The following is a 15,735-nucleotide window of genomic DNA, read 5'->3' as shown; positions in this document are numbered from 1 at the left end:
TCCCACATCATGCTCCTCATTGTTAGCCTGCAGTAAAACCTTCTCTCCCTTTCTCTGCTGTCTCCGCATCTCTCTCAAACATTCTTGCAGCCAGTCGGATGAGCTTATGACTCATGCGACCTTTTAAAGAAGCCCTATAACATATCCACCTCTTCAATTAATAGCCTTTGAGGGGCTACGTGTGAGACAGGAGAATGCGTGATTTACCCCACAGAGTGTGCTTCCCAGCTCCCACTTGTACGCACCTCTGTGTAAATTCTAGTTGTTTACTTCCAAAATGCAAACAGAAAATTATGAAGGTTACAATTAAGAACCTTCCACAGCCCTGAATCACCTCCTTTATGTGTACTCATTAGGTGGGGCACTCTAATTATCACCTCCAGCTGTTCTGTGTGGCTGCGATGGCTGTTGATCCACTGCTCTGCCACGGGCCCTGTGCTGTGTTTGCTGTTGTGCTGATCAGGAAGGTTGTGTTGCAGCTGTGCCCCCCTGCACTTCCACCAGCAGGATAGGACAGTGGACATTAGCCTCAGAAGAGGAGGAGGAGGTGGGCCCTTGTGGAGCTTGGTCAGAAGCATCCACCCAAGTGCTTTGTGGGTGCTACTCAGGGATACTGCCTCAGCAATGTGTCACACATCACCCCCTCATTGCCTGCAGCCCCACAGCAGTGCCCTGCACAGCCCCCGTCCTGCACGCGGGCAGCTGCCCTGGGGAGGAGGCAGCAAAAAGATCTCACACCTACAGAGAAGGGGCTGCAAATTGCATTTCGAGTGGGGGATTTTGCAGCCTTAATTGTGTTATTTTAACATCGTGTGTGTAGGTGTGTGCAGGGTGCACATGTTCCTAGGCTCTTAACAAAGCAGGCTCCAAAAGAATCAAAGTCCACACCTTGAATGGCTGTGGTCCCTGCATGGGACCCACCCTGCCAAGCCCTGCTCCCTTCCAGTCCTCACTGTGCGGAGGACTCGGGTCCAGGAGTGAGCCTGAAGCTCTGTCCCTTGCATCAACACTGGGGGATCTAGAAAACAAGTAAGGGGCTGTGCAGCCAGCAAGGACCTGGGACCTTACTGCCCTGGCACACAGCTCAGGCTCTGCAGGGCATTGCTGTGATGGCACAGCCTGCTCCTCTCCAGCTCCACTTCTGCCACTCTCCTCAGCTCACTCCTGTGTCCATCAGCAGACACCTGCTTGTGGGTCTGCACCTTTCTGTGCTGGGCAAAACAGAAACAGAATCCAGAGAGCAGAATCCAGAGCTTGCTGCAAAGGTTTGAGTTGTGCAGAAAAAAAGTAAACAAGCTGTCCTTGCAGACAAAAATGTCCTAAACCAAGATCTGTTTGGCTTTGTCCTTCCAAATCCAGTGATGAAAGCTCTGTTGCTTTTAAACTGGCAAAGTGACAGAAAGAAGGTAGTCAGAAATAATCCCTCACTGGATTAGATTTCTTTCCTTGAAGGAAGAGAGATGCTGATCCGAAGCAAGCCGAGGTTGTTAGCAATGCAGCACGTTGCTGAGCTCCAGCCTTGCCTTGCCTGCACTTTCCTGCTCCTGGGGCTCCAAGGGGATGGGGCTGCAGACCCTTTGGCACATGGTTTCATCCTTCCCCTTCCTATAGTGGGTTCATCCTTGCTCCTTCCTATGCATGGATTATTTATATCTGCACATGCTTTGGGAGTACTGGGTGCAATCCCATGCTAACAGGACCCATTGGTGAGGTTGGCACAGCCTTACACTGCATGCATTTGGGTTTGGGGTGGTTCTGTGTGCTGTGGCATAGGCAGATGGTGCTCAGCTGCCACTGGCCACTCCAGACATGGGGGGAGACATGAGATAAGGACTGTGCTGGGATGTATTCATGGTGCAACAGCCCCCTGCCCACTGTCTGCTGTGCGACCAGCTCACGCGGTGCCTGCCTGTGCAGCTGCCTACCAGCTCTGCAGCTCCCCGCTGGGCTTCCTACAGTTTGATAGCAATAAAAATAGCAGGGGAGAGAAACAGAAACCTGCTCTTATTAAGGCTGCCTATCATGGGAACATGCACAGGCTATGCACGAGCAGCCATGCATGGGCAAACAAGAGGCATGTAGACTATCTGGAGAGTAGGGTGAATAGCCGTCAGTTGCTGCATGCTGAAGGCCACGTTGCTTTGTCCACACCTCTGCTTTACCATGCACTGCTGGCATGCACCACAATTGCTCCTTTCTTACCCTATTCCGATACACTGGGAGGACAAAACAAGCCCGGCGCAGGGATGAGGATTGTGTGGTGCAGCAAATTCCATGCTAGTGCCTAGGGTTCCCAGCTGTACTGTGCAGGCTACAGGAGCAGCTTGCAGGTCAGCTTCTTCCCATCACAGCAGCACCAAAGGGGACTGGCTGGCTGCAGCCCATGGAAGGGGATGAGGGAATCCCATTCCCAAGGTCGTAGGGAGATCAGTGTCTTTGTGGAGCATGGCACAGGTACGGGTGGGAGGGAGGAAGAAGATCAAAGGGATTCTGTAAGGCAACTGTAGCATACAAGTAACAACGGAACAAATAGCGGTAGATTAAGAGAGATTTTGAAGGCTGAGTCCAACTGGACCCTGGCGAGCCCCCATAGAAGGTTTGCTGCTACTCCAACCCACCACAATTTAATTGATTTCATTTAAATTCTTTGAAGAGGAAGTGGATAACAAATAACGAGGAAACAGGATTGTAATGCAAATGAAAGAGATGAAAGATGGCTTCAGGGAGACGGCTCTTGAAGGTCAGCATCTAACGCTGAGCTGCTGCTGGTCACTCATTCACACACTAATGAGGCTGCCTTCCTCCAGATGCCTTTGATGGATAGAGGAAAGGGAGGCATTTACCATGCTCGTGCTCAGCCTTTCTTCTCCCTGCTCTGAGCCAATCACCCCCTGGCCTCGGTGGGGAGGGTTTCACCTGGGCTGCCACAGGGACTGAGGTTTCTGCTGCCCCCGTCACACTGGGTAAGCAGACTTCTTAATCGGGTTTTTCCAGATACTCTGATGGAGACTCTAACTTCAGAATTAATTAACTTCACTATCAAAAGCTGAGTCATTTGTCACAATGGTTTTGTCATTAGCTCCCATAATTAAGGAAAGTGTCACAAAACCAAATGTTTCACTTGCAGAAGCCAGAATGACTGAAGCTCAGGAGTATTTCTGAAATGCTGGACGTGGGCACATCACTGCAGACACTGCACTCAGAGGGGCTGGGCCAGACCTGCTGAGGTTGTGCACGGGGGTCACAGGAGAGAAGCCCATCCCTTGGTTACCCCATCCCTTGGTCACCCCATCCCACTGCACTCACTCCATTGGGCTGTCCCCTTGCTTTGAGGCATTTCCCCTATCCCATCTGGGGCAGCCTCTGGTGGCCGCACATGCCTCCAAGGCCACATGGGCAGGGATGACCAACAGAGCCCTGGTCCCTGCCTGTTCTCCTCACTGCAGTCACACCACAGCTTTGCCCTTGGGTTGGCTTTGGCATTGCCAATCACGTTGGAGTGTTCCTTTAACCAACCTCCACCCCAGATGTCAGCCTTTGTGTGTGTGTGGAGACAGCATATCAGAATGAAGGAGCAAAGCCTGTTCAGGCCTCTTGCTGGAGAGCAGAGAGAGATAGGAATGTGGCACCTGCATGCCCCAAAGTTGCCCTCCAACCCCCTGCATGCTGTGATGCCATGGAGTGCTCATGGGAGCTTGAAAGAGCACCTGTAGTACTGTTAACTATTCCATCTTAATTAGAAAATAGCAGAAGAACCAAACAACCAACATTTTCCTTTCCTTGTGGACTATTGCATCCCTAAGTACAGCTCCCGCTGTAGGTTTCTAGTTCTGGACCACACTCCTGTGCTTTTGGTGCTGCACTCTATCTGTACAGATCTGCATCTTTGTTACAGAGATGCTGCAATGTATCAGCATCCACTCGGTGGGGCCAAGCCAGAGGGCAGCAGCCAGAGCCAGTCACCCTGTGGGACCCTTCCCTATACATGAAACGAGCCCTGGAGGCAAAGAAAGGCAACTGCAGTAGGTTTCTTTAAAATTATATATTTTATTTTATGTTTTTCAAACATGCAGCAAAGAGAATAAAGAGTATATGCCCATCTAAAAGGAGGTCTTTATGAGAATCCTTTGACAAACACACAGCAGGTAGTCTAGGATGTAGAAAAGTCATCAAATACTTGCAGGTGAAATCAAATTCACAAACACAAACTGTTCAACAATAAACATTTTCTTTTTTTCTTTTTTTTTTCTTTTTTCCTTTTTTATTTATTTTTTTTTCTTTTTCTTTTTTTTCTCCTTGTTTTAATTGCCAGTTTGAACGTGATCAGAAATAAACAGCTTGGATGACACTTCCCTGCATGGAGCAAGACGCTTGTTGCTGCTTTTGCTGTAACAGGCTCCAGAGATACCTGAGACAGCAAAAGCAGAGGAGCTGCAGCACGTTGGGTTCGTATGGGTCAGCTCCACACTCCAGACATGACCCTGCAGCCTGGCACTCTGTGCTACCATGGCTCTTCATTTGTTCCTGGGACCAGACTGGGACCCAACACAGCCTCGCTGCTGCCTCTGCCTGTGGGCAGTCTCTGCTGCCCTTCTCCGTGTCACTTCCCCCTTCCCTTGTGTCCCGGTGTCTCCATGAGCCCGCAGTCCCCTGCTCCATCTGCAGCTGTGCTTTGGGACAGCCTGTGGTGGAGGACTAGAAGACACAGCCCACAGCCCTTTACCTTGCCTTAGGTGAAATTTCCAGGTGACAGAACCATAAAACTACAGCATCGTTGGGTTGTAAGGGACTTTACAGCCACTGCTGCAGGCTGGTTGTCCCCCACCAGCTCAGGCTGCCCAGGTGCCCAGGGCACCCACAGCTCTCTGGGCAGAAGTACCAGAGCCTCACCACTCTGAAACCACTCTAAGAACATGGCACACCAGATACATTTCACAGCCCTCACATCATGGCCCCATGCAACCCTTTCCTATTCCGCAGCAGTAGTGGGGAAGAGCAGTCACTAGAGATGGCTTTGTCCCTGCCCCACAGCAAGCTCCCCCAAGCTGCCCACACCCCACCCAGCTTCAGTGGCAGAGCACCTGGTGCCTTTCCGCACCTCCTGAAGGCTCTTGGATCTGAGTCTCTTCCTGGAGCACTGCTTTCCCCATCCGGCACTAAAGATTAAATCATCAAATCATGGCAAGAGGTGAGTCAGCCACTGCCACTCTACCCTTCCTTGGAGGAGTTCACATAGATCTCAGCATTTGTACTGGGTAGATTCCATTTTACATTTCTGCACAGAAGAATCAGGTTATCTGGAAATAAACTTTAAGAGCTTTGCACATAACAGAGTGGACAGCGTCAGCAATGCTCACACCCTGCACCCTACCCTGGACATAGCGCTAAGGAGAAGCTGCTCTGTGCAGAAGTGTGGCTGCAGGAGGCTCACAGCCCCAGGTTGTGGGATCCCTTCCTCTGCAGCAGCTCTCATGGGGTCAGGCCCGCAGCACCACAGCATCCCTTGAGCGACTGCACCATGGGAGCATCCTCAGAGCTGAAGGTACAGAAATTAGAAACATTCACCATTGAAGGAATACTAATTCTGCAGCAACAGACTTGAAAGTTACAGTAACGTACATGCTCTGAACATCAACTGTGGTCTGCAGAAGGTGGTGAGATGTCTTCTGAGACGTGTGCTGGAGTTATGAGCACTCCCATCAGAAGCTACCTCTCACCACCGTGGTCAAAGCCTGATGCAAAATTGCCCATAAGCTCCCTTGCACATCTGGCACAATTTGCAGTTTTGCTGTGTTTTGTTTGGTTTTCTTGAGCCCAGCTCAGCACCTGAATTCCAGACAGAGTTCACACTACCCAAAGCGTGCAGCAGGGCCGGGCTGGGCCACTCACAGCTCCAGCTTCCAGCAGCTTTTTCATTTCAGGAAACATTGGAAGAAAGAAATAATTGCAAATGGTAGAATTGGATGTCTACAAAAGGTCTACAAACCAGAGTCTCCTCGATAGGATTCCTCATGATTCAGAAAATTCCACCCGCGCTTTCCCCCTGTATTCATGAAGCAATGCGTATTTACATTAGAATTGGTCGTGGTTTGAAAGAATATACATGCTTGGTTTGCAAACCAACCAAACTCGCGTGCACCAGGAGGGGAACGAGGCAGCACCACAGGAGATGTGTGTCTGCAGCACAGCAGTATCCTCTGGGCTGGGATTTTTGAAACAATACAGAAGGCCCCGGGTTATTGAACAAAATCCCCAGGAATTTGCCTGAAATCAGGTAAGCCGAGATGCCTGCAAAGTTCATGATTTTGAGCCTTTAATATAGTAGTAGAGGGTATAAAGTATAAAAGTTACCTTTATAAATAGCCCTCAGTACAGCCCCTTGGTAGTGGGCGTGTTTTCAGTTGGTAAACGGAGAATAGAAATGTGTTTTGTTTTGGTAGAATATTAATATCCTTTACAGAGCTGTTAAATTTTGACAGTGTCTGTGGAAAAAAAAACAACACAAATAAACCAGGAGAAAGATTTATGGGAGTGCTGTCAGAGTGTATCAAAACTGCAAACTGTTCCAGATGTTAAAAAATAAAATAAAATCCTACCTTTCACTTAGAAAAAGATTTGCTCTGATTTACAAGAACAGGAATGGAATTCATATTGTAGTCTTAATGCCTGAGTAAGAGGAGGGGATGTGGTGGAACACACGCTTACAGCAGGCTGGGGAGGAAGACAGCCTCAGTGAGCTGGTGTGACCGCATGTACAAGGTATTGAGAGATGTCTACAAGCAGAGGTTTCCACACTGATCAAATGTATCCATGTCTCAAACAAAAGGCTCTTCTAAGACACGTTCACAGTCATTGCAAGCTTCAGCACAATGGTTTAAAATATCAACCATGCTTAGCATTCAATGGCAACAATTTGTGAATACCTAAGTTCACAGGAATTTCAGCATTTCTGATTTCGAAAATTACAAAGACCGTAGCAATTTGGTATATTTCTGTTTAAAAACTCTATTAGTCACCACCAACTACAGTTCCTAGGAGTATTACTGCTTGCTAACTCAAAACCCCGCGCGCTTCCAGCAAGGGCAACCAAGCTAGCGAGTGACACACACACACAGAGGCCTCCTACAACAAGCGCTCGTTGCGTGCCGGGGTGTGGATGTACGCACTGCTGATCCCGGAAGACTGGTGTGGTATTTACAGGGCGAGCTGGAGTTTGGGGCTGAGGGAGCAGGGAGGCGGCGTCCGTGCCGTGCCTACACGTTAATGACAAATTCCGGGTTGGTGTAAGAGAAGCCAGCGAACTCGTTCTGGTCCAAGTTCATGATGAAGAGTTTGTCGGTGGGCGTGAGCTCCACAGGCTGCCGGGTGAACTCTTTGTCGAAGTTGGAAGTGTCTCGTTTGTCCTTCTGTCAAACGGAAAGCACAGAGTTAAAGCGGGCAGCGCTGGCCGAGCTTCGTGCGGCCTTCGGCAAAGGCGCAAGAGGGAACGGGGCAGCGGGCGCTGCGGGAAGGATCAGCACCATGGACAGCGCCGCGGCGCGGGTCGGGTCTCTGAGTTTGCACCAAACCATCAGCTGTGAGGGGTCCTCGTGCTTTATTTGTCGCTATCCTTATAACTATCATTTATGTTACTCTATGATACGGTATTGATCGACACAGTGTTTTACTGATTTAATTTGAGGATGTCATTTGCTCCAGGGCTGCGTGTAAGAAATATATACAAATCTCAAAGAACAAAAATTCCACATACGCAACCTTGCACCATTTTAATGTCACAAAAAAGAACAGCTTTGCAGCTACATCTAGGCAATCAATCAAACAAACAAACAAACACCCCAAAGTTATTGTCTTAATTAACACTGATAACCTGCTGTAAGAACTGCAGTCACATCGGCAGGACTGTGCTGAGATACTTTGCAAGCCCTGCAGCCAGCACTCGCTGGGCTGAGCCAGGGGTTCTGCAGGTGCTGCACTTGGTGCCTTGTAGGAAGCTGCAAGATGCTTTTCTTTAGCCTTTCTGCCTTTGAGCACCAGGGTGCCAGCTCTGTTCATGGTGCCAGCTCGTGCCAAAGGCTCCAGAGGGGCAGCACCTGTTGTACTCGCACTGTCACATCATGGCTGGTCACCACGGGAAGGACCACAGGAGCTACACCCTGCCCCTGATCGTAGCCATCCACCAGCTCTTCTCACTGATAGAATATATGGGTGATGAGCTGTGCCTTAACAACTCCTTCTGGCCCAGCTGCCACAGACAGAACATGGCAAATCAGCCAGCCCAGCTCCTCTGCAGCTACAGCTGGAGACCCCCTGGAGATGAATTCCACCTTGAGAGGTGCCCCAAGACCACAATCTCTTTGTGGGAACGTTGCACTGCAAGGGGAGAATCACATGGGAACAGCTCCAGATCAGAAGGTAGAGAGAGCCAAGGATGTCCAAGATGAGACAAAGTAGGAAGAAACACAGAGATGGAGCTTAAGGAGCAAAGATGCAGCTGGAGAAAAGCCAGGATGTGCACATGAAATCTAGTTAGCTCTGAGCCCTGCTATCACAGTCCTGGCTGGGTGCTTCTTTTTGAGCAAGAGGCAGCTGGGAGGTGCTGCAGCCCTACAATCCCCACCCAGTGCCACATAAGAAGCAGAGGTGAATCCAGGGCAGAAGTGGGGAGGGGAAGACTTCAGATGCAGAAAAAGAGGAAGGCAGAAGAAACACAGGTACTGGACAGACCTGGGTAAAAAGACAGCTACTGGAGGGGTTAGTGTGGGACCAGCAATGGGCAGAGGGCTCTGTAGAGCTGTCAAGTAGCTTCTGAGCCAACAAGCACTGAGATGATTCTGTCCTACCTAGCAGAAGAGTTGCAAAGGGGAATACAGAGTGTGCACCTGCCTCCTGTGCACCGCAGTCCTTGGCCTTCCAGTGTGGTGCTCATGGTGCCAGGGCTGCATCCCTGCACTGGGTGGCCAATCCAGGAGTCCTTGCGGTGAGTGGCTGCAGAAATGGCTGTGCAGTGCCAGATCAGGGCTGGGGCTGCCCCTGCCCTGCCTCCTCTTTGCCCTGCTCTGGGGCCTTGGCACATCCAGCAGTGCCCAGCTGCAGGCACAGCAAAGCAACTTCTGCTGACTTCTTACCTTAAGCTTCGTCCAAAATTGCTGGCAACTTGGCTTCTGCCAAAGATGATGAACAGCCTGTGAACAGCTGGGGATTGGCTGCGCAGAGCTGGCAAACGGGGACGAGGAGGAAGGGGAAGTTCACGGCTGGAAATGCCCCAGGACTCATGGACTCCAGAGGCATGGAGGCTGAGCAGGGCAGGGAGCAGCAGGGCAGTGACTGTCCCCGTCCCCACGATCCCACTGGAACCGGCTCCTGCCGCTGCCATCCGGTGCTGTTTGGAAAGATCCCGCAGCGATCCCAACTGCAGCAATTGAGCAGAAGTGGGTTTCCAAAGACAGAAAGGAAATTCTGCACGCATTCGGGAGGAGGGAGGATAGCAGGAGCCCCGTAATCCCTCTTTAGCTGAAACTGCCAATTGCTTTTAACAACTGCTCCTTTGAGAGCGACCAGGCAGGGCGATGAGTCACCGGCACAGCACACGCTGCTGCACCGAGATAGCTTCCAGAAATCCTCAGCGCTTTCCGCGATTGTCTCCGTTTGAGGCGTTCAAAGAGCCACCGAGCAGCAGCCCCCTCTGCCGCCAGCTGCCCCTCCTGCGGAGATGCCAAGAGAAGCCCCTCTCCCTGTGGGCAGGGAAGGAGATCCCACCAGGCTCAGCCGCAGGGTGACGCGGTGCAGTCCCGGTGCGTCCCTCCTGCATGGCTCCGCGCTGGGGCGGATGCTGAAAGCAACGGGCAGGCGCTGGGTGATTCCACCCCAAGGCCAGGGCTGCACAGGTGCAGTGCTTCCAGACAAATGCAGGTTTCTTTTATGTTATTTCTTTCTTTCTTTCTTTTTCTTTTCCTTTTTTTTTTTTTTTTTTCTTTATTATTATTATTATTATCATCATCATCACCGGTATTGGAAAAAATAAAAAAAGAAAATGCTAAATTGGCACATTACAACTTAAAGCAAATCGATACAAAGTGTCAGCCCACCAACATCCGCAGAACAGTAAAAAAAAAAGGAAGCTGTGAGGCTGTTACTGTTTCAAGAGAAATTCATCCGCCCTGAAACTTTGCCTTTGATGCCAGAAACAAAACGGAGGCGATTTAAATACCCAGTGACATTTCTTTTTAAAGTAGGGATATTAGCGGAAACATCTCTTTACAAGCTTCACAGCAGAATTCACAATACTGTTCAATGTTAAATAGCATCTCATTCGTGTTAATACTGTTTTTGACACATTGAAAGCGCAGGTAACAAACTCCATCAATCGCTTTGGCATTTAAAAAAAGAAAAAAAAAAAAAGCCAAGTTTTGCAATGAGAACCAACTTTGTGTGCTATTTACTAGGGTGACCATGGATTTGAAAGCATCTACAGCAGCTCTTTAAAAATGTCCTGCTTATGACCGGATACGTTCCATTAGATTACTTGGAAACAACTGCACAATCAGGAGAAATCTGTGCCCACAGCAGAGCTGCTTCTCCAGCAACTGAGCACTGCTACCGAAGACCCAGCAGGGGGGGGCCAGCTTTGCCCCCAGCTGCCCTATAGCCCCCAGCTGCCCCACAGCATGCGGCTCTATGGGGAGATCCCGCACTGGGTGAGGTCCGGTAGGGAACACTTCCCCACACTAAGATCAGAAGGCTGCAGATGGAACGTTCATGATCGTATTAAAGGACTTGGAAGGGGAAGAGCAAGATTCAAAGCATGTGCTGAAGAGATTTCTCCCAGTTGTTGTGGCCCACACCTGTCCGTTTTACCTGGTAGCCAATAAACCATTTCTGTTTTCTACAAATAAAAATGGATAAAAAGGTTGTTTTTACTTACAGCACATCACTTACACTTCAGGCATGCCCGAAATTATGTGAAGACACTTCTGGCTTTGAAATATGGTCACTCTAGTAGTATTACTAAAGAAAAACCATGAATGCAATGTCACCACAGCAGCAGTTGGGACTGGATGATGAAGATGAGATCTACACAGCTACTTAGCTCTTGGCTTCAGGTTTAAAAAACTCAGAGTTAAAAAAGGAAAATCCTTCGAATTCTGACTGGTCAATGTTCCTGATGACTTCCTGGTCAGGAGGTGTTAACACGGGTGGATGGCGAGTGAAAAACCGGTCGAAGTTTTCAGCATTGCGTCCACACTATGAGAGGGGAAGAAAAGAACGTATGGTGGGTGGAGAAACAAAGCAAACAGGATGAGGTGTGCAGCAACCCCTCCCAGCACACCTTGCAGAGCGGGTTATTTCAATGCGGCAATGGCAGAAAAGAAAAAGGTGCAAAACATGTATGAGCTTTGTTAGTCATCAGGTGATGTTATTGCATGAGATAGCCAGAGACGGGCAGGGACTGCTGGCTGCACCATAGCAAGGAATTGCAGGGAGCAATGAGATGGGAGTGCAATTACTTGCTGCTTTCCCCTGCCTGCACGCAGTCCTGCACTGCCTCACACTGTGCCACACACACAGTTTCTCAGTTGAAGACCATGAAGGTTCCAGGTCTAACCATGCACACATCCACACTCATGCCCTCTTCCTGTGCCTGGCATAGGAAGCTCTTACCCTGTGTCACCAAGATGCTTCTCCCTCCTCCTGCTCAAGAAGGAAGCTCCCAGCTCCTGTAGAGCCCCCCCAGCTATGGCACTGCTGCCCGCAGGCTGTGCTGCTGGAGATGCTCACTCCTGCCTCATTCCTGCCCATGCCCAGCCTGGTACGGTGCTGCTGGCACAGCACAGTGCAGCCCCTGCAGCCAGCAACACCCTGGGCTGCCCCAGGGCTATTGCATAGCAGAAGCCAAGGACCCATCAGTGCATCTCCACCTGCAGCAATCAGGGAGGTCGGGAGCAGGCAACATGCCAGAGACTATTTAATTTCCTTAGCAATCACAACAAGGGTCCTGTAACTTCCCGTGCTGCAATTATTTAATGTATTAATAATAGCGATAGCTATAAACAGGTGGAGGCCAGGCTCCTGCAGCAGCTACAAATTGCACTCAGTTACCACCCAGCACACGCGTGTCACATCTCAATGAGCTGCAGCTCATGACTTTGCTTTCTGGCTGCCGAGCTCCCTCACGCACAGTGTTGCCCTGGCCCTGTTCCCCAGGAGAGCTGCAGGAACGGTACCTCCCAGCCCCCACCTCTCCTCCCCTCCATCTCCCTATGGAGGATACACGCTCCAAGTGCTGGGACGCTTCTCCTGGTATTTAACTTACATTTGCTGAGGAAACAGATTTACATTTTTAATAAACATCAGACTAAACGTAATGAAATATTAAAGCAAATACATGTCAACTTCAACATCTCCCCGTGTCTGGCTCTGCCAGAGAGGAGGCTTCAGGACACGCAGCAGCAGCATCCTGCAGCTTCCACTGCTGTGCTCTCTGTGCAGCCCTTACCACATTCCTACAGTGAGACACTCCTTATTCCCAGCTCTCTGGAAAAGATCTAACAGGTGACAACAGAGTCCATTTCACCCCAGCTACAGCCACTCCCCTGCATTGCACTGTTCTTCCCCCTCACACACCCATGTCCCCAGTGCACTCCTGTGCAGCTCTGGCCCGGAGCACAGCTCCTGTCTGCACTCCAGGACACACAGCCCAGCCCAGTGCAGGATCCCTGCAAAGCTTTGGATGTCTGACAAGTCAGCATCAGCCCGGTGCCTTCCTGAAAGCCATCGTCTTAACATCAAAATAGAAAATAAATTCCTCAAATTGAAGTTGCCGGCAGCACAAAGCCTGGGAGCTAACATCGGGAAACAAAGAGACAGGGGCTTTTCTAGGCCATGCTGTCACCAGCCTTCAGCTCTGTGATAAAGCACAGTGCGAGTGAGATTAGCGCCGAGTCTGCAGTGCTGGAGGTTATCAGTGCGGGAACACGCGGCAGCGCGGGGTTCACCTGCTAATAAGCAGCTCACCTGCAGATCCTATCAACTCATGCGCTCTGAAGGCTTTGCAGTGCTTTGACAATGCAGAAAAGACAGAGCTCCGTGAAACACGGGGGAGATGTGGGGCAGCCCCCATGCTGCAAGGCAACACACGTCTTCACAACATCAAACCCCATAGAAATGACTCAGAAGTGCATTCATGGGCAGCGCTGCCACAATGCAATGAGTCAAGAATATGCGGAATGGAAACTGTCGAATTTGCATCTACCTGTAGTGTTCCATGGATACAGAAAGCAGAGTCCCCATAGCTCTGACTACACACCAGCCCCATAGATTCATATCATAGAATCATAGAATGGCTTGGGTTGGAAGGGAGCTCAAGAATCATGAAGCTCCAACCCCCCACTACAAGCAGGGCCACCAACCTCCACATTTAATACTAGCCCAGGCCACCAAGGGCTCCATCCAACAAGGCCTTGAACACTCCCAGGGATGGGGCACCCACAACCACTCTGGGCAGCCTGTTCCAGCACCTCACCACTCTCATAGTAAAGAATTTCCCTGACATCCAACCTAAATCTTCCCTCCTTCAACTTAAAATCATTTTCCCTTGTCCTGCTATTATCTACCCTTTCACAGCTCTTAAAATTAAGTTCCTCTTTAAAGCACGGAGACACGCGGTGTCAATCTTTACGTTTATCCAACACCATGTCATGAAAAGCCGCCTTTAGCACTATATTAATGTACAGGCATCACTCCACCCTGAATGGAGAAACGGGGAGGGTGGGAATCTATCTTACATAAATCTCCAACATGTCCTGCCTAATATTTATAGCCACCACCAAATGACTTCTTTTTTTTTCTTCTGGCTGCAGAAATAAACCTGTCAGTTTCAAAGATAGCCTTTTTATTTTATCAGCTTCAGCTTGATTTCAAATAGAGACAAAAGGCACCATAAAATATTCTCCATTGATCCTTGAGATGCAGTCAAGAAGGCTGAGTGGGCTGCTGCCACATCGCAGCCACTCTATGGATGTTCTCCTTTGTCAGGGTCCCATTTGGTAGTGTTGGGAGGAGACGGGGTGGGCTGTGCCCATGCAGGCTGGGAGCAATTTGAAGGAGCATGAGATCGGTTAATGATCCCAGCTCAGCGTGCTTTAAGCAAGGGCTTGGAGCAGCTGCTGAGGCGGTTTGCTGCTGTAGGGTTGGCTGCCATCCTCCCCCATTAACAGCAAGAAGACTTTTCCCAGTGCACTGAGGATGCTGCTGAGTGACAGGGGGAAATCTCAGAGAGCCCTCAGAACTCGAGCTTTTACAAATCCAGGTCTGTAAACAGCAGCTCGCTATCAATTAATTCAAAGTAATTAGAGGAATAGTAATTTATGCTATTAAAATTATTAGATTAAAAGCGATTTTTTAGAACCACTGTCCCTGTTGTGAGCAACGCTGCGCTCTGCCATGGGATTTCAGTGCTTTCAGTATAAGGAGACTTCTCACATCACCAGGCGTTATGAAAAGTAAAGGAGTAATTAGGTTCCAAAAACAATAATTATCTCAATGAGAGATGGAGAAAGCAGGCGAGTGGAAGCACACTTCCCAGGGCAACCGTGGATCTGGGGACGAAATTGTTATGCACAAGCCCAGCACAGGAGCAGCCAAGCACAGCCCCATGTCAGAACCACCGCGTTTCTGCACACCACAGACAGCTCAGGCCCTGATCTGTCTCGTTACCGTCTCTGTGATAAAGGTTAATCAAGCACAAAGCACGAAGCAGCGCGTGAGCTCCTGGGGATTGATTTCCAGCTCAGGGCACAGGCTGCGTGCTGTCCTGCTGCAGGTTACGGTGCTGCAGCTCTGAGCAGAGCCCCATCAGCGCCTTTCCTACCAAACACATTCCGGCATCACCCCAACCCCCATTTCCCCTTCTGTGCTGCTCTGATTGTGCTCACAGATGGCATGGAAGGAGCAGCGCTTTGCAGCACAGATGCATTGCTGTGGAATATCAGCTATCAGCGGTACCTGGCTTGGTTTAATCCTACCTAAATCCTGAACCAGCTGTGCTACCTTCCCATTAATCTCCCTGCTACCCAGCACTGCATTTCCCCTGCTGGCAGCTGGTACGTGTGCAATGACAGGCAGCAGCTTACGGGCCCTGTTCTGCAGGCCGTGATCAAAAGGATTTTTAAAGAAATAAGACATTTAAAACAGGACAAAATCTGCATATTTTAAAACATACAGAACAGTGAGAAAGCACTTTAGGCAGAATTAAATTGTTTTCAGCTGCGACAAGACAAACAAGCAGTAACACTGTGTCACAGCATGCAGAGAACAGCACTGCGGGGAAGGGGCAGGTGGCAGAGGGGAGCACAGAGCTGAGAGCCAACAGTGGCTGCTGACCTCAGGAGCAGCTCCTGCAGAGCAGGGAATGCCCAGCACCCTGAGGTAGCAACTCGGCCTCATTCTGCTCTCAGCTCTGCACCGTCTGCACAAAGGTGGGGTCCCACCGTAAGCCAGAACATCATGATGTGTGCACACAGCCCAGTACCTCCCTGTGTTCTCTTGATGGGAGCAGAGTGGTTGCACATGCTGTGGGTACTACAGCAGAAGGCTCTGAGGTCAGCAGTACCCCAGCTCTGTGCAAAGGCATCGCTACTCAGTGGCTGAGTTTGCAAACACATCTGTGATGTTAAAATGTGCAGAGTGCCCTGACTCTGCTCAGTCAAACACAGGAACCACCTCTGGGCACCAAGATGT

General features: G+C 50.0%; 1 protein-coding gene across 2 annotated transcripts in view; it reads right to left on the bottom strand.

Moving 5' to 3' along the window:
* Positions 1-4,024: 4,024 nt before the first annotated feature.
* The window catches only part of PRKCB (protein kinase C beta), a 75,737-nt gene continuing 64,026 nt past the window's right edge, over positions 4,025-15,735 (bottom strand). Inside the window, exon 17 of one of the 2 annotated variants that reach the window (XM_072349464.1) lies at positions 4,025-7,406. In XM_072349464.1, the coding sequence (XP_072205565.1) occupies positions 7,254-7,406 (153 nt within the window). In that variant the 3' untranslated portion in view covers positions 4,025-7,253. Of the gene's footprint in view, positions 7,407-9,936; positions 11,242-15,735 lie in introns of those variants that run through there. The other variant, XM_072349463.1, reaches the window with a different exon arrangement.

Source organism: Excalfactoria chinensis, chromosome 14 (assembly GCF_039878825.1).
Source record: "Excalfactoria chinensis isolate bCotChi1 chromosome 14, bCotChi1.hap2, whole genome shotgun sequence".
Lineage (NCBI taxonomy): Eukaryota > Metazoa > Chordata > Aves > Galliformes > Phasianidae > Excalfactoria > Excalfactoria chinensis.
This window is presented reverse-complemented; position numbering and strand designations above follow the sequence as displayed.